This window comes from Hemibagrus wyckioides, linkage group LG14 (genome assembly GCF_019097595.1).
Source record: "Hemibagrus wyckioides isolate EC202008001 linkage group LG14, SWU_Hwy_1.0, whole genome shotgun sequence".
NCBI classification, from domain to species: domain Eukaryota; kingdom Metazoa; phylum Chordata; class Actinopteri; order Siluriformes; family Bagridae; genus Hemibagrus; species Hemibagrus wyckioides.
Window position 1 is genome coordinate 2,340,126 of NC_080723.1, and position 17,053 is coordinate 2,357,178.

Consider the following 17,053-nt stretch of genomic DNA (forward strand, 5'->3'; position numbering starts at 1 on the left):
AGGGGCCGAGCCCAACCCCTGAAAAACAACACCTGAACTCAGTGATTTGGAGGGGTGTCCCAATGCTTTTGGCGATACAGTGTAGATTTGAGCGCAGATTGTATCAGTACATATTTGCTCAGAACACAAGGTTTCGTTTAATTCATAGTTAATACATTAATGTAGAGACTGAGATTGTGATAGTGTTAGTTAGTTAAGGTACCATGGCAACCATCCAACATCTTCCATGTTCATCCATGTGACCAATCACACATTAGGACACACAGCAATCTTCCACCATCTTTTAATCAGTGCATACATATATAAAATTATATTGAATCAGACCTACAAGCTTTAGAAATATACACAGATTTCCCTTTTTAATGGCAATTTTATTGGAAGAAATAAAATCGATAGTTTGGTCATGATGGAAAAAAAACCCTCAATAAATAGGTTTCTCCATCAGATTTTATTCTTCTGTAAAAATAGCTGCACCTCCCCCTGGCCTTGTTACGAAAAGGCTCTGCTTTATCAGAGCTGCACGTCGAGCATCAGGCATGTAGTAGCGGTCCTTCACTGTCCGAAGAAAAGATTCCGTCCTTTCAGCGGGTACCATGGAAACAGCACAGCCTCCCCATCCAGCGCCTGTTAACCTGGATCCCACTGCACCTGCCTCCCTGTGGAGAACACCATGTTATTAACCTTATATCAGTATTAAAGGGTTTATTTTAACAAAGATAGCATTTTTCTTCAAAATGGTGGACTCAATTGGGTTCAAATCCTATTTTTGGCAAATTGCAAATAGAATCCTGATAATGCCAGATGTCTGTGGCTGGGAGTCAAGCAAGCAGAATTGTCCATGCCTGGCCGTCTGGGTGGGAGTAGAGGGAGACTCTCTTTCCTCTGTCAATCACAGCAACACTAGCTAATCACTGGCGCCTGTGAGCTCATGTGTGTTAGAAGGCAGATAGCACCTTCGTCCAAGAGTTAGACGCTGCGCTGTAATGCAGCATGAGCAGCGGTACAAAGAGGATGGCTGGTGTCATGTATCTCAGAGGATGCATGTGTTAGCCTTCTTCCTCACTGGTTGGTAGATATATGATAGGGGAGAGTTAGCAAGTGGATGGGAATTAGCAGGAAACCTAATTGGGAAGATGGGGGGCAATAAGGGCAGAAATAATTACATTTAAAAAATGGGATTTAATACTGGGACTATTTATAGCAGTTACATTCCCATCGTCCTCCCATCTTGTTAGAAATGCATCCATCCATCCTTTTTCTATACCCACTTTATTCCTAATTAGGGTCACGGGGATCTGCTGGAGCCTATCCCAGCACACATTGGGTAACCCTGGACAGGTCACCAGTCCATCACAGGGCCACATATATAGACAGACAACCACACACACACACACACATACACACACACACATACACACTCCTATGGGCAATTTAGAATTACCAAATCAACCTAATGGACAGTGGGAGGAAACCGGAGTACCCGGAGTAAACACACGCAGGCACGCAGAACATGCAAACTCCACACAAAAAGGCCCCTGTCTGTTCAAACCCAGGACCTTCTTGCTGTGAGGCAACAGCGCTAACCACTAAGCCACCCTGCTGTCCTTTTTAGAAATCCATGAATGTAAATGGGATTTGACATTTTTAAAATAGTAACCTAAAAGAGAAAAAGACAGCGATTATTATATTTTCACACTGAATACCTCTATTAGTTATTTCCTGATATTTCCCATAATGTATCCCATCTTTAGTACATCATAAACACAAAATTTGCCTCACTCTTTGATCCCCTACTTATTTGACATGGCTCAGTTTAACTCTTAACACTCTTTCCTCCCACTCACCGACAAATATCCACCAGCTGGTCCAGCTCTGGGCAGCTACACTCATACAAGTCTCTGCAGCTAGTATGGCTTTGGTTCATTAACTCGCCGAGCTGCAGAACAGCATCAGCAGGTGCAGAATCACAAACAGCCTTGAACTGCAGCACAAGTGCCGCTTCGCTGTACACGTGCCTGGCCCGCTGGTACAGCCTGAAGTGAGTCACTGGAGTAACAAGAGAAACAGGGACTACTGTATACTGTTGATCTAATTACATGCAAGTTTCATATGGTCCAGGTTCTTAATTCAATAGATATGCCTTTACCATGCTGAGTGTTAGCACTGAGGATACTGTCACACAACTGCTGAGCAGTGATTCCCAGAATCTTGCAAATTTCTTCTCTGCTGTAAGGCTCGGGGTGAAGGACTTCATCCACCAGTTCCAGCATCTTGCTCAGACTTGAGCCCAGTCGTGTCTGCAGATCTCCCAGTTTCTGCAGGCTGCTCCAATCCAGGCCTCTGACTTTAGCCAGTATCTGTGAGCATGTAAAGAGTGAATAAGTTTCCTCTTAGATCATCTAATTTTATTAACAAGAACTAAGAGAGACTGAACTTACCAAATTGCACAGCAACATATTAAAGTATGCACCCATCATTTAAATACATTAAGCTAATGGTCTTTTTAATGGGCAATAAAACGGAGCGAAATATGACAAGCTCCTCACCTTCGTAGCAATGCGGCATTCCACCACTCTAATGTTGAAGTGTGACGTGGCTGCCTTGTTCATTTCCACGCAACTGTTAGCAATCACAAAGACAGCGCCATCTGGGAGCTTCACATCTGTGCTCCTCAGGGGATTGAACTCGATCAGCTTTGCCTTGAATGATAACCGTGGTGAGAAAACAGACGATTAAAAAAAATGAAAGAAGGAAAGAAAGAATCCAACCAAGAAACAGATCATCTAGAAAACAGAGAACAAATATGTGCCCTGCTACATCGTCATATAGAAAGCATGCCTTTGAAGCTAGAAGAGCAAAAGAGTTAAATGCATAAGGATGGGAATAAAATATCTTACAGTTCCCTCTTCAGCAAGGAAAGATATGGATTGATCCATCCCTCCTCCTTCAGTTCCAATATAGTGTTCACACTTGGCGCACGTCTCGGCCAACAAAACCTGACCGAAAACAAGGTAGGATTTTAGTGGTGGATTTACATAAAACTGAAATTACAATATATGGTTTAAACAATTTATATATACTATACTATACAGTATTTACACTCAACAAACCATCTACAGGCTGTTAGCAACCTTTCGAGTGACTTAACCAGCCTATCGACTAATCCTAAAGAAAAGATCGTAGTTTATGGCTGTTGATATTTAGTAGATACACTATATTACCAAAAGTTTTGGGACACCCCTCCAAATCATTGAATTCAGGTGTTGTTTTTCAGGGGTTGGACTTGGCTCCTTAGTTCCAGTGAAAGGAACTCTTAATGCTTCAGCTTCATACCAAGACATTTTGGACAATTTCATGTTTCCAACTTTGTGGGAACAGTTTGGGGATGACCCCTTCCTGTTCCAACATGACTGTACACCAGTGACCAAAGAAAGGTCCATAAAGACATGGATGAGTGAGTTTGGTGTGGAGGAACTTGACTGTCCTGAACAGAGTCCTGACCTCAACCCCATAGAACACCTTTGGGATGAATTAGAGTGGAGACTGTGAGCCAGACCTTCTCATCATCACAACATCAGTACCTGACCTCACAAATGCGCTTCTAAAGGAATGGTCAAAAATTCCCATAAACACACTCCTAAACCTTGTGGAAAGCCTTCCCAGAAGAGTTGAAGCTGTTATAGCTGCAAAGGGTGGGACAACTCCATATTACATTCATTTGCATGTAAAGGCAGATGTCCCAAAACATTTGACAATATAATGTAACTTATCCACACGCTATAGACTATCAAGCTTTCTTCAGTTTATACCAGTGCATATGTAGTTAAATGTCTTTTTTCGGTTTGATCAGATGGTACAGATTCATATTAACTTTATTTGACGTTCTGTATACGGTTTGTTTGAGTCTAACAACAAGTAAAATCCACTAGTTAAACTAAGAACCTGCTGAAGAACCATGACAGAAATGCATGTTATTAAACCAACACATTTATGATGTATAACAAATATTTAATATTTTGGGTCTCCCAGTGCGTAGTGTGTCAGGGTCATTACCAGTGCCCTAACCCGTGTAGAATATACTGATTAACCAATTAGGGATCTGATTGAGACACACCCATAGTTTTAAAAAAGGCTACAGACTTGTTGCTTGTCTGTTTTGCTTCAATTGGATTGTACACTTGACGCTTCGTGTCTTTTGAACGTCATTTCAGTTTGTTGTTGCTGGGAGACGTCTTATTGCAATAAAGCCAAGTTTGCTCCTTCCCATCCAAGCCTGAAGAAGTTGTATTATTTGATGATTTGGTTAACCTTTGCAAGTAAATAGTAAATAATTGGTTATTGGAGAAGACCCTGGACCACCCTGTGATGTGTCCACTCAGAGAGGGTCTCTGAGTTCTCCGACACAGATCATTTTAGACCATCGCGTCGTCCCATATCCCACCATGCTTATAGCCAAAAAAATAAAACTGACTCATGATTCCGTTTATACATGGTTTGTATAGAGCCAAAAGCAACAGTGTCATCTCATTATATAATAAACACTGGAAATTCATGTGCAAAAGATTTGAATAGAGGTTCTGTTTTACTTTCGAGACAGATTTTTGGTTGGCTTCCATTGTGACCAGGCCAGCACAGCAGACCAGAGCACTGGAACTCGACAGGCCTGAACTAGCTGGAATCGTTCCATCCACAACACACCGAATCCCAGCCAGAGAAGACAAGCTCAGCTGTTCCTGAAATGTTAAAAATGTATATAAAACACATTAATGGCTTTAAATGATACAATTTTAAATGCACTCTTACCATGGGGAATCTGCTTCTCTCACCTGAACACCTTTGACTCCACAAAGAAAGTAATAATACCATTGAGGATTCTCTGGGTCTATGGTGATGCCACCGACAGACACGGTGAAGTCCCTTCAGAGAACAGCACACAGCAGTTATTAGTAAAATTGCTCAACAGTGCCATCTTCGGGTTATCTCAAGACACTTCATGGAGACAGATGCTTACTTGTATTTGGGATCAGTGTTGGCCAGTTGGATAGTCTGAGAGTTGCTCACGGAAACAGCAGCAAGAATATTCTGCTCGATAGCCATAGGAAGGACGGCATAACCACAGTAGTCGATGTGTTCTCCTGTAATGGATTTAATCTGATATAATTAATAAAATCAGTTACATTATACATACACTATGTTGCCAAAAATTTTGGGACACCCCTCCAAATCACTGAATTCCAGTGTTGCACACCAGTGCACAAAGCAAGCTCCATAAAGACATGGATGAGTGCCTGACCTCATAAATGCACTTCTAGAGGAATGGTCAAAAATTCCCCAAAGCACACTCCTAAACCTTGTGGAAAGACTTCCCAGAAGAGATGAAGCTGTTATAGCTGTAAAGGGCAGGACAACTCCAAATTACATTCATGTGCATGTTAAGGCAGACGTCCCAGTTTTGGTCTGGCTCACAGTCTCCGCTCTAATTCATCCCAAAGGTGTTCTATGGGGTTGAGGTCAGGACTCTGTGCAGGCCAGTCAAGTTCCTCCACACCAAACTCACTGACCCATGTCTTTATGGACCTTGCTTTGTGCACTGGTGCGCTGTCATGTTGGAACAGGAAGGGGTCATCCCCAAACTGTTCCCACAAAGTTGGGAGCATGAAATTGTCCAAAATGTCTTGGTATGAAGCTGAAGCATTAAGAGTTCCTTTCACTGGAACTAAGGGGCCGAGTCCAAACCCTGAAAAACAACACCTGAACTCAATGATTTGGAGGGGTGTCCCAAATATGCATAGCATGCATTTGAGAGACAAATTCTAACCAACCTATTAAATTCACTCTGCCAGGAGCACAAGCATAAAACAGAGGACTTTCTTCATATTTTTCAATAAATGCCTTTTTCAGTTTCTGCAGTCTGTAATAGGAAACATGAACAAATAAGGTACAATTTTAATAATCACACAGATCAAGTAAAACTTCATTAAGTGTTTGTGTGACATCACAGTAACATATTTAGGTCACCTTGGAAAACTGTGCAAAGTTTCTCTACTTATTTTTCACTTTTATTTTTTTTATTTTATAATATCATGTGCATTACAAGGGCTGACAAAAGATTTCAAACAATTTCTTTTACCAATCTGTTGGGGTCTATTTCTTATGTACATTTGTTATATTAAGTAGTTTAGCCACTGGTAGCAGAATACAGAATAAGCAATTTTTTTTTTCAAAATAGTAAACAGAAAAATAAACAGTCTTGTATTTTCTTGCATATTTCTTGTCTTTCTTAGTGTTGCTATCAGACAATTGTACCATTGTAACAACAGATGTTGTGTTATAACAGATTAATAAGGAGATAAACCTTTTTCTTGCACATTCACCGATCATGCATAACATTATGACCAGTGAGATCTGAGGTGAATAAGTGAATAGGACTGATGATCTCCTCATCATGGCACCTGTTAGTGGGTGGGATATATTAGACAGCAAGTCAACATTTCGTCCTCAAAGTTGATGTGTTAGAAACAGGAAAAGCGTAAGGATTTGAGTGAGTTTGACAAAGGGCCAAATTGTGATGGCTAGACCACTGGATCAGAGCATCTCCAAAACTGCAGCTCTTGTGGGGTGTTCCCGGTCTGCAGTGGTCAGTATCTATCAAAAGTGGTCCAAGGAAGGAACAGTGGTGAACCGGCTACAGTCTCATTGATGCACGTGGGGAGTGAAGGCTGGCCCGTGTGATCCGATCCAACAGACGAGCTACTGTTGCTCAGATTGCTGAAGAAGTTAATGCTGGTTTTGATAGAAAAGTGTCAGAATACACAGTGCAGGACGGGTCAGGGCTGTTTTGGCAGCAAAAGGGGACCAACACAATATTAGGCAGGTGGTCATAATGTTATGCCTGATCGGTGTATGTGGTTGTTAACAAAACTTGAAATATCTTTTACCTAAACATAATATAAGTGGAACACAAATAGTATTTTGTGTGTGTGTGTGTGTGTGAGAGAGAGAGAGAAACCAGGGAAAATATTGCTAGTGTGTAAGTTTTAATTGTCATGTGACCGGATTATCATCACGTGTATTCTACACTAAAACACAGCAGAGAAAAACCTGTATAGAGTATCTACAGTATAAATGATGGAAAAGTACCCCTTTAGTCGTTTAATGAAATGAATTGGTTCACCTGTTAATCTTGTTACCTGTATTGATTAGCTAAAAACAATGACATGTCTTAAAGCTTAAAGAAACTGAACAATAATATGAACCTGTATGGATCTGTAACAACATTTCATTTAAGGTCAGGAAACATTTAGACAGATAGATAAGATTTTGACCAAAAAGTTACGTAATTGCACATGACCTTTTGCTAAATAGATTTACTAAAAAGAAATCACTGAAACTTTAACACAGTTCTATTGCATTACTTTTGCTTATACCTACTGAGGAGTTCCCTACTTCACATACCTGTCGTTGTCGCTGAGCAGCACCTTGATTTTTGCTGGATTTGCTGCCATTATGACAGATGCGATATATCCTTATCCCTTTGTTTCCTAAAACTGGAGCAGTTTAATCAGGTGACAATCATATCCGGAATCATGTTCTTCCAGCTATACGGAAGAAGGGGGACTTCATTCAGAAAAGGCTTTGAGTTGCTCGTAGATGTTAAACTGATCTGAGAGCAGTTTCATCTGTTCAAACAGCACACTGATTATGATAAAAGATGACTTACAACTGACCTGGGATCAGAACAAATTTGCACGTAGTTTGGGCATGCGCAGTACATCGCATGCCCACTGTGATTATTTTGAAGCGCAGAGGATTGTGGGAGTGTTTCGGCCCTTTTCACCGGTCAAAATGTCTGACATGGAAGATGATTTCATGTGCGATGATGAAGAAGATTATGATCTGGTAAATTAAAATAACCGGCAAAGTTTTTACATGCATGTTACATTTGGTCGGCTGATATTTGTCTTCGAATGCGGTTCGCATAACAGGCTAGCGCGTTAGCAGGTCTCCCGGTTATCCCTCTGACTGGATAGCTAGCTAGCGCATCTCGTTTAGCTAGCCTTAGCCTAGCTACCTTATGTTGGTTATTGTTTTCAGCTTATTCGTGTGTCTGCTTAACTGCTCGTTTTGTTTATGTATCAAAGTGCGACTAAAAGAACTGCATTTATATGGTTTTCTTGTGTCATTTTGCCGTTACCTGTCGCTAGGCTATGCAGTATTGCACTATGCTAAGCGCTTCCTAGCTAGCCCTGTCCAGCCAGAGAGCTGTCACTGACTCTCTCCGGCACGTGCAAAGTAAAATGACCAATCTGCTAAATAATTTTTCAGCGTAATATTGTAAGATTGTACCTGACATTGCTAGATGAATTGATGCAAGAACATAATTCGATACCTTATCAGTACAGGAAAGCTCTTAACTGAAGTGACGTGAACTTTCTGCCATAATAATAATAATAATAATAATAATAATAAGAAGAAGAAGAACAGCAATAAGAATAAGAAAGAAACTATAGTTCATTCATTCATCTTTAGCAACCTCTTTATCCTGAGTGTAAAAACAGGAGCACTGGGATGGGATGTCTGTCCATCTCAGGAAAACATATACACTATGTTGCCAAAGGTTTTGGGACACCCCTCCATCCAAATCATTTGGACTCCGTACCCTTCGTTCCAGTGAAAGGAACTCTTAATGCTTCAGCTTCATACCAAGACATTTTGGACAATTTCATGCTCTTTGTGGGAACAGTTTGGGGATGACCCCTTCCTGTTCCAACATGACTGCACACCAGTGACCAAAACAAGGTCCATAAAGACATGGATGAGTGAGTTTGGTGTGGAGGAACTTGACTGGCCTGCACAGAGTCCTGACCTCAACCCCATAGAACACCTTTGGGATGAATTAGAGCGGAGACTTGCGAGCTGGACCAAAACTGGGACATCTGCCTTTATATGCACATGAATGTAATATGCATTCTTCCCTTTGCAGCTATAACAGCTTCAACTGTTCTGGGAAGGTGTTCCACAAGGTTTATGGGAATTTTGACCATTCCTCTCTAGAAGTGTATTTGTGAGGTCAGGCACTGATGTTGGATGAGAAGGCCTGGCTCGCAGTCTCCGCTCTAATCCCAAAGGTGTTCTATGGGGTTGATGTCAGGACCCAGTCAAGTTCCTCCACACCAAACTCATTCATCCATGTCTTTATGGAGCTTGCTTTGGTCACTGGTGTGCAGTCATGTTGGAACAGGAAGGGGTCATCCCCAAACTGTTCCCACAAAGTTGGGAGCATGAAATTGTCCAAAATGTCTTGGTATGAAGCTGAAGCATTAAGAGGGGCCGAGCCCAACCCCTGAAAAACAACACCTGAATTCAATGATTTGGAGGGGTATCCCAAAACATTTGGCAATATAGTGTACACACACATGCATTGGAAACCCTCACAGGCATGCAAAGAACATGTGAAACTTCTCACAAACAGTAGTGTGTGCTGAGGGTCCAACCCGGAGCTGTGATATAGCTGTTACATCCTGCCCTGAAAGAGAAATAAAATGCTAAAATAGGCAAATCATATTAAGTAAATGATATGCTGTAATAATAGTACTGGCAGAAAGAAGAAATGCTGAAAATGCCTATGAAGAGGTGTGTAGAAATGGCGCAAAAGGACGACAGATTTTAAATAGAAGTGATTATTTAGGAGCCTGATGTGTTTGGTGTGAATGTGAATTGGATTTCCATTTTTCACTTTTGTCATTTAAGTCTATTATAATGCTATGAATGTGTTTCTGTTTGCTTAAACACCCTACTAAATCTAGTTCTAAGCGTATTTTATTGTTCACTTAAATAAAATACCTTTTTTTTTTTAACAGGTTTTGCAGTTTAGATAAAAGTGCTTTTTAAAATACATCTTAAACAGTACAACTAGTCTGAGTTTTGTTCCTAATGTTTTAGTAGCTGGATAGTGTTTCTAAGTGTGCAGTATGTGTAAGAAGTCTCTGATGTTTTAGTTGCACAAATTTCAAGTCTCTGTGACATTTGGACTGCAGTAAATTTTTTTGGGAATTCAGCAGAGTATTTTGAGACAAGGGATTTAACTTGAATTGAAATCTCGTTATAAAGTTTTGCGATGCGCTGGATGTGTCCGACATTCCCATCTGACTGGGAAGAAGCGAGCTGCTTAGCATGGTGATAGGATGCTTAAACACACTGCTGATAATCTGCAAATGCTGAAGTGTCCCTCTGTCCTCTGTTTCCATTTCAGGAATACTCGGAGGACAGTAACTCTGAGCCGAACGTGGACTTGGAGAATCAGTACTATAATTCGAAAGCCCTAAAGGAAGATGATCCCAAAGCTGCTTTGAGCAGCTTTCAGAAGGTAAAGCGGCGCTCTGAAGTAAAGCCCTTATTTCTATCGCATCTTTGTAAAGTTTGCTGTAAACAAAACGATTGCATTTTATTTTTTAAACTCTAGGTGTTGGAGCTTGAAGGTGAAAAAGGAGAATGGGGTTTCAAAGCACTAAAACAGATGATCAAAATCAATTTTAAGTTGGTAAGAAAAGCATAGCACACATACTTGACTTTGGGAAGTGTTTTCGTAGTGGCTGATAAATATTTTATCCTTTTTCCTCCTTTCAGACAAACTTTCCGGAAATGATGAACCGATACAAACAGCTCTTGACATATATACGGAGTGCCGTCACAAGGAACTACTCTGAGAAATCCATCAACTCTATTCTAGATTACATTTCAACCTCCAAACAGGTACAGTATCCATGGTAACGCTTAACAAGTCTTAAGCACCAGCGTTAATACACCATAAATAACATTAATAAGGTAACTTACACTAGAATGAATATCAATGAGCAGCAGAAATGCGTGGTCATGTCATTGATTATTTAATTTCAATACAAGTTGTTTATGATCCATTTACCTGAACAGATAATCATTAATGCAAAAATATTTCATTAACTTTTATAAAAAAGTATGTGTTAACTTATTTTATTAAAATTATTTATTTGTTAATGTTAATTAATACAGTAAATAGTTAGGAACCTTTTCCTTAATGAATGTGTTTTTCCAAATATGCTATATTGCCAAAAGTTTTGGGACGCCCCTCCAGATCATTGAATTTAGGTGTTCCAATCATTTCCATGGCCACAGGTGTATAAAATCCAGCACCTAGGCATGCAGACTGCTTCTACAAACATTTGTGAAAGAATGGATCACTCTTAGGAGTTCAAGTGTGGTACCGTGATAGGTTTCCACCTGTGCAATAAATCCATACGTGAAATTTCCTCACTACTGAATATTCCACTGTCAACTGTTAGTGGTATTATAGCAAAGTGGAAGCAATTGGGAACGAAAGGCACTCAGTCATGAAGTAATAGGTCAGGTACCATCACAGAGCGGGGTCAGCGCATACTGAGGAGCATCGATCGATCAAAAGAACTCTACACAAACTTTGTGTGGCCTTCAGATTAGCTTGGGGACAGTGTGTAGAGAGCTTCATGGAATGGGTTTTCATTGTCAAGCAGCTGCATCCAAGCCTTACATCACCAAGTGCAATGCAAAGTGTCGGATGCAGTGGTGTAAAGTACGCCGCCACCGGACTCTAGAGCAGTGGAGACGTGTTCTCTGGACTGACCAATCACGCCTCTCTGTCTGGCAGTCTGATGGACGAGTCTGGGTTTGGCTGTTGCCAGGAGGATGGTGCTTACCTGACTGCATTGTGTAACGTTTGTTGCAGGGGGGATTATGGTGTGGGGTTGTTTTTTAGGGGTTGGACTCGGCCCCTTAGTTCCAGTTAAAGGAATGCTTAATGCTTCGGCATACCAAGACATTTTGGACAATTTCATGCTCCCAACTTTGTAGGAACAGTTTGGGGATGACCCCTTCCTGTTCCAACATGACTTTGGGCACCAGTGCACAAAGCAAGCTCCATAAAGACGTGGATGAGTGAGTTTGGTGTGGAGGAACTTGGCCTTCACAGAGTCCTGACCTCAACCCCATAGAACACCTTTGGGATGAATTAGAGCGGAGACTGCGAGTCAGACCTTCTCGTCCAACATCAGTGCCTTCATCATCAAATGTGCTTCTAGAGGAATGTTCAAAAATTCCCATAAACACACTCCTAAACCTTGTGGAAAGCCTTCCCAGAAGATTTGAAGCTGTTATAGCTGCAAAGGGCGGGACAACTCCATATTACATTCATGTGCATCTAAAGGCAGACGTCCCAAAACTTTTGGCAATATTGTTTTTATATTGGGAATTCAATTAAACCGTGTAAAAGAAACGTTTGTAAATTTCCTCTTGCCCTCCGTTACAGATGGACTTGCTTCAAGAATTTTATGAGACGACTCTAGAAGCATTAAAGGACGCCAAAAATGACAGACTGTGGTTTAAAACCAATACGAAGGTATTTATGATGATTCTGACCGCTATGACCTTACTTAAAAGAATTATGTTTTACTTCACTATCCGAGTATTAAGATGTGTCCTTCCTATTGATGTACATGACTTATGAACTCATTTTTTCCAACAAGTTAAAACACTAAAATGTGTTCCTCTGCTCAATCCAGTTAGGCAAGTTGTATTTGGAAAGAGAAGAGTATGGAAAACTTCAGAAAATTCTCAGGCAGTTGCACCAGTCATGTCAGGTAAAAGAGCAGCGATGCGGAAACTTGACCTTTAAGATGAGAAGTGTGGTTCGATTGTAATTGTCGGTATTGTCGTTGTCAAGACTGACGATGGGGAAGATGATCTGAAGAAAGGTACGCAGTTGCTGGAGATTTACGCTTTGGAGATTCAGATGTACACAGCCCAAAAGAACAACAAGAAGCTAAAAGCTCTTTATGAGCAGTCTTTACACATCAAGTCAGCGATCCCACATCCGCTCATCATGGGAGTCATCCGAGGTATTCCTTTTGTTTTTTCTCCTCTAATATCTATTTTTTGTTTCCTTAATTCCAAAACACTAATAACAAAAATGAAAGTTTCTTGCATTGGTTGCCCAAATGACAGTTTCCATTTGTTTGTGTGTTTGCATCCGTGTGTGTGTGTGTGTCCATGTGTGTGTGCGCTGTGATTTAGAATGTGGTGGAAAAATGCATCTAAGGGAGGGAGAGTTCGAGAAGGCGCACACAGACTTTTTTGAAGCGTTCAAAAATTACGATGAATCCGGAAGCCCCAGACGAACTACGTGTCTAAAGTACCTGGTCTTGGCGAACATGCTCATGAAGTCAGGAATAAACCCGTTCGATTCCCAAGAGGTAACGGAAAATATAATTCGGTGTCTCTCTGTGTCGTCAGGTTGCGGCGTTGTTTTTCTAAAATGTTGTTTTGTGGCTAGGCAAAACCCTACAAGAATGATCCAGAAATTCTAGCAATGACGAACTTGGTAAGGTAAGGCAGCATCAAGACCACAAATTCCATAAGCTTCCCAGACCAAAAAGAAAAGAAAGAGGAATTTCATCCCTAAGACTTGCTGCCATTGTGCACTGACACTCCATGTCTTGAGATTTATTATTTCCACTTTTAGCTCACTTCAGCATGGCTGCCTGTGTTGTACCTGCTGCACGGTCTGCTGTGTTCCTTTATAGGGCAGATGATGCTGGATGACCCTTTTCCCGCTCTGTGATGTCAATCTCCCAACCAAATGAATTTTACACAATTCAATATTTATGTGTAATAAACAGTACACCTCAGGGTTTGGACATCGACTGGAGATCCGGTTTGTCCATTCTGTTAACATTGTACAATAAGAAGCTATTATAGGTGGTCATGAAACTTTTTTTTTTTTTTGGTCCAGGAAGCTTATAATCACAGATTGTGTTACATATAATTTCATCCTAATGAATTATCTTAAGATGATGGTCAGTTTGTTTTGTTGAATTACAGTGCCTACCAGAACAATGACATCACAGAGTTTGAGAAAATCTTGAAGACCAATCACAGTAACATAATGGATGACCCCTTCATCAGAGAACACATTGAAGGTGACTTGCAAGTCAAAGTGGAACAAATACCATCGATCCCCGAATTCGTTCATGTGACTGAAACTCTCCCTTCTTTTTATTCTTTTATAGAGCTGTTACGGAACATAAGAACACAAGTGCTCATCAAATTAATTAAGCCTTACACTAGGATACACATACCTTTCATTTCGAAGGTAATAAGTTTTCTGTAGAATTGAACTCTTGTTGTTGAAAATTCAGGTATTGTGTTTTGACTTGATGGCTATTTTCCTGCAGGAACTAAACATCGATGTTGTGGATGTGGAAAGCTTGCTTGTGCAGTGTATATTAGACAAGTAAGTTGTCCTGACATTATATATATATATATATATATATATAATACACACAATTGCCAAAAGTTTTGGGACGTCTGCCTTTTCATGCACATGAATGTAATATGGAGAATTCAGGCTTGGATGGAAGGAGCAAACTTGGCTTTATTGCAATAAGACGTCTCCTAGCAACAACAAACTGAAATGACATTCAAAAGACACGAAGCGTCAAGTGTACAATCCAATTGAAGCAAAAGAGACAAGCGACAAGTCTGTAGCCTTTTTCAAAACTATGGGTGTGTCTCAATCAGATCCCTAATTGGTTAATCAGTATATTCTACACGGGTTAGGGCACTGGTAATGACCCTGACACACTACACACTGGGAGACCCAAAATATTAAATATTTGTTATACATCATAAATGTGTTGGTTTAATAACATGCATTTCTGTCATGGTTCTTCAGCAGGTTCTTAGTTTAACTAGTGGATTTTACTTGTTGTTAGACTCAAACAAACCGTATACAGAACGTCAAATAAAGTTGATATGAATCTGTACCATCTGATCAAACCGAAAAAAGACATTTAACTACATATGCACTGGTATAAACTGAAGAAAGCTTGATAGTCTATAGCGTGTATAGTTACACTTTTGTCAAAGGTTTTGGGACGTCTGCCTTTACGTACACATGAATGTAATATGGAGTTGTCCCGCCCTTTGCAGCTATAACAGCTTCAACTCTTCTGGGAAGGCTTTCCACAAGGTTTAGGAGTGTGTTCATGGGAATTTTTGACCATTCCTTTAGAAGGTCTGGCTCACAGTCTCCACTCTAATTCATCCCAAAGGTGTTGAGGTCAGGACTCTGTGCAGGCCAGTCAAGTTCCTCCACACCAAACTCACTCATCCATGTCTTTATGGACCTTGCTTTGTGCACCGGTGTGTGGTCATGTTGGAACAGGAAGGGTCATCCCAAACTGTTCCCAGAAAGTTGGGAGCATGAAATTGTCCAAAATGTCTAGGACTAAGTGGCAGAGTCCAACCCCTGGAAAAAAACACCACCAATGATTTGGAGGGGTGTCTAAAAACTTTTGGCAATATAGTTTATATCTGTGTGAAACTTTAAATGTGTGTGTATGCCTATCATTTACCGGTTTGTCACAATGTTTTTTAAATGTTTCAGCACGATCAATGGCCGCATTGACCAGGTCAACCAACTGTTGGAGCTTGATCACCAGAAGAGAGGAGGTGCTCGATATACAGCACTAGACAAATGGACCAATCAGCTGAATTCACTCAACCAGGCCATTGTCAGTAAACTGGCTTGAGTGACCACTCAAAACTCAGTCCGTTCTCCAGACACCCAGACAGCTCAAAGGGCTGTCAGAGACACAAACTCCTTTCAGGTCCCAAATCCCCCTGATCACTGAATGACATGAAGTGTGCGCTTAAACTGCTTAGTTTGTGTTATGCAGCTGCTGATACTTAAAACCCCAACAGCTTTATAAATCCTAAACAAGACCGAAAATGCCCAAAGAAAATCTGTTGTTCTGAATCCTTCAAGTCTGTTCTTTAGACTATATTACTGGAATCATCTTGGGAGGTATTATTTTAATCGCATTGCTTGACATTTGTTTATAGCAAACATTTGAAAGATATACCTTTTACTTTATCTTTTTTTTTTTTTTTTTTTTTTTTTTTTTAGAGGTGTGGTGATGCTCTGTAATAAAAGGAAGGACGTTTATCTGTCGAACCCGGTCAAAGCATGTTCTGTTTTTGCTTAAAGATCCCCTTTCCAAGGTTTAGGAAGATGAACTATGGCACCAGTGAATACAATAAGTGCTTGATTTATTCTGGTTTCCACAAATAAACAGGATTTGGATGAGTTTGGGGAAAGAAAACAAACAAAGATTGTACCTCTAAGATGGTTGAGTCATAGCATGAGCATACAGTGATGAGTCTTGCTGGATAAATTACAGCTATAATGAATTTGAAACTTCACCACTGGTCATAACTTGTGTTCTGTTGTTTCATATTTGATCAGTAAATAAAAGGATGCATTTGTTGCTTCAGAAATTAAACTGAAATGTATGTTTTATGTGTGGGAAGGAGGAAAAAAATGTATATTTGTGAAATGTATGTACTTTATTTTCTGATATACAAAATGGAGGAAAGAAATAACAAAACTGAACAGACAGCTCACCCGAGACCCAATACACTTCTTACATCCTTCTTATACAGTATACTTATTTTCATGATTGGGGTTACTCTCCAAATACCCCCACCCCACACACTTACATAAAAAAGAAGGTGTAATAAAAAATGACCAAAGAAATGGGTTCGTTCAAGACTGAATGGTTCGGTCCATTTCCATTAGACATAAAGCCTAATATTGTGTTGGTCCCCCTTTTACCGCCCATACAGCCCTGACCCGTCGAGGCATGGACTCCAACTAGATCCATAAATGTGTGCTGTGGTATCTGGCACCAAAAAGTTAGCAGCAGATCCTTAAAATAATGTAAGTTGTATGGTAGGGCTTCCATGAACCCCACTTCACAACTTACAGGACTTAAAGGATACTTTTGATAGATACTGACCACTGCAGACCGGGAACACTCCACAAGAGCTGCAATTTTGGAGATGCTCTGATCCAGCGGTCTAGCCATCACAATTTGGCCCTTTTGCCAAATTGTCTGCCTTTTCATGCACATGAATGTAATATGGAGAATTCAGGCTTGGATGGGAAGGAGCAAACTTGGCTTTATTTCAATAAGACGTCTCC

General features: G+C 40.4%; 2 protein-coding genes across 2 annotated transcripts; one reads left to right on the forward strand and one right to left on the reverse strand.

Annotated features, from left to right (window-relative positions):
* Nucleotides 1–132: 132 nt before the first annotated feature.
* Nucleotides 133–7,625, reverse strand: galk2 (galactokinase 2). Its single transcript, XM_058408145.1, has 10 exons — nucleotides 7,456–7,625; nucleotides 5,823–5,911; nucleotides 5,012–5,135; nucleotides 4,827–4,917; nucleotides 4,587–4,733; nucleotides 2,898–2,996; nucleotides 2,547–2,699; nucleotides 2,147–2,357; nucleotides 1,845–2,046; nucleotides 133–656 (listed from the first exon to the last, which is right to left on the reverse strand). Exons 1-10 carry the CDS (start codon nucleotides 7,503–7,505, stop codon nucleotides 449–451), a joined length of 1,374 nt encoding a protein of 457 aa, XP_058264128.1. The 5' UTR covers nucleotides 7,506–7,625; the 3' UTR covers nucleotides 133–448.
* Nucleotides 7,626–7,749: 124 nt separating this feature from the next.
* On the forward strand, nucleotides 7,750–16,545 carry cops2 (COP9 signalosome subunit 2). Its single transcript, XM_058408144.1, has 13 exons — nucleotides 7,750–7,899; nucleotides 10,253–10,366; nucleotides 10,463–10,540; nucleotides 10,627–10,752; nucleotides 12,317–12,406; nucleotides 12,570–12,647; nucleotides 12,731–12,905; nucleotides 13,081–13,259; nucleotides 13,340–13,392; nucleotides 13,888–13,985; nucleotides 14,076–14,158; nucleotides 14,241–14,299; nucleotides 15,455–16,545. Exons 1-13 carry the CDS (start codon nucleotides 7,762–7,764, stop codon nucleotides 15,597–15,599), a joined length of 1,416 nt encoding a protein of 471 aa, XP_058264127.1. The 5' UTR covers nucleotides 7,750–7,761; the 3' UTR covers nucleotides 15,600–16,545.
* The last annotated feature ends 508 nt before the right edge of the window (nucleotides 16,546–17,053 follow it).

What these genes read in the sequence shown, in the direction of transcription:
- galk2 (XM_058408145.1), bottom strand. Translation starts at nt 7,505, where the DNA reads ATGGCAGCAAATCCAGCAAAAATCAAGGTGCTGCTCAGCGACAACGAC. An exon ending in CTGCTCAGCGACAACGACAG is followed by an intron (nt 5,912 to 7,455) that starts GTATGTGAAGTA and finishes TTCCTATTACAG; the next exon opens with ACTGCAGAAACTGAAAAAGG. An exon ending in ACCAAAAATCTGTCTCGAAA is followed by an intron (nt 2,997 to 4,586) that starts GTAAAACAGAAC and finishes GTTTTCGGTCAG; the next exon opens with GTTTTGTTGGCCGAGACGTG.
- cops2 (XM_058408144.1), top strand. Translation starts at nt 7,762, where the DNA reads ATGCGCAGTACATCGCATGCCCACTGTGATTATTTTGAAGCGCAGAGG. An exon ending in AGTTGCACCAGTCATGTCAG is followed by an intron (nt 12,648 to 12,730) that starts GTAAAAGAGCAG and finishes GTCGTTGTCAAG; the next exon opens with ACTGACGATGGGGAAGATGA. An exon ending in ACCCGTTCGATTCCCAAGAG is followed by an intron (nt 13,260 to 13,339) that starts GTAACGGAAAAT and finishes TTTTGTGGCTAG; the next exon opens with GCAAAACCCTACAAGAATGA.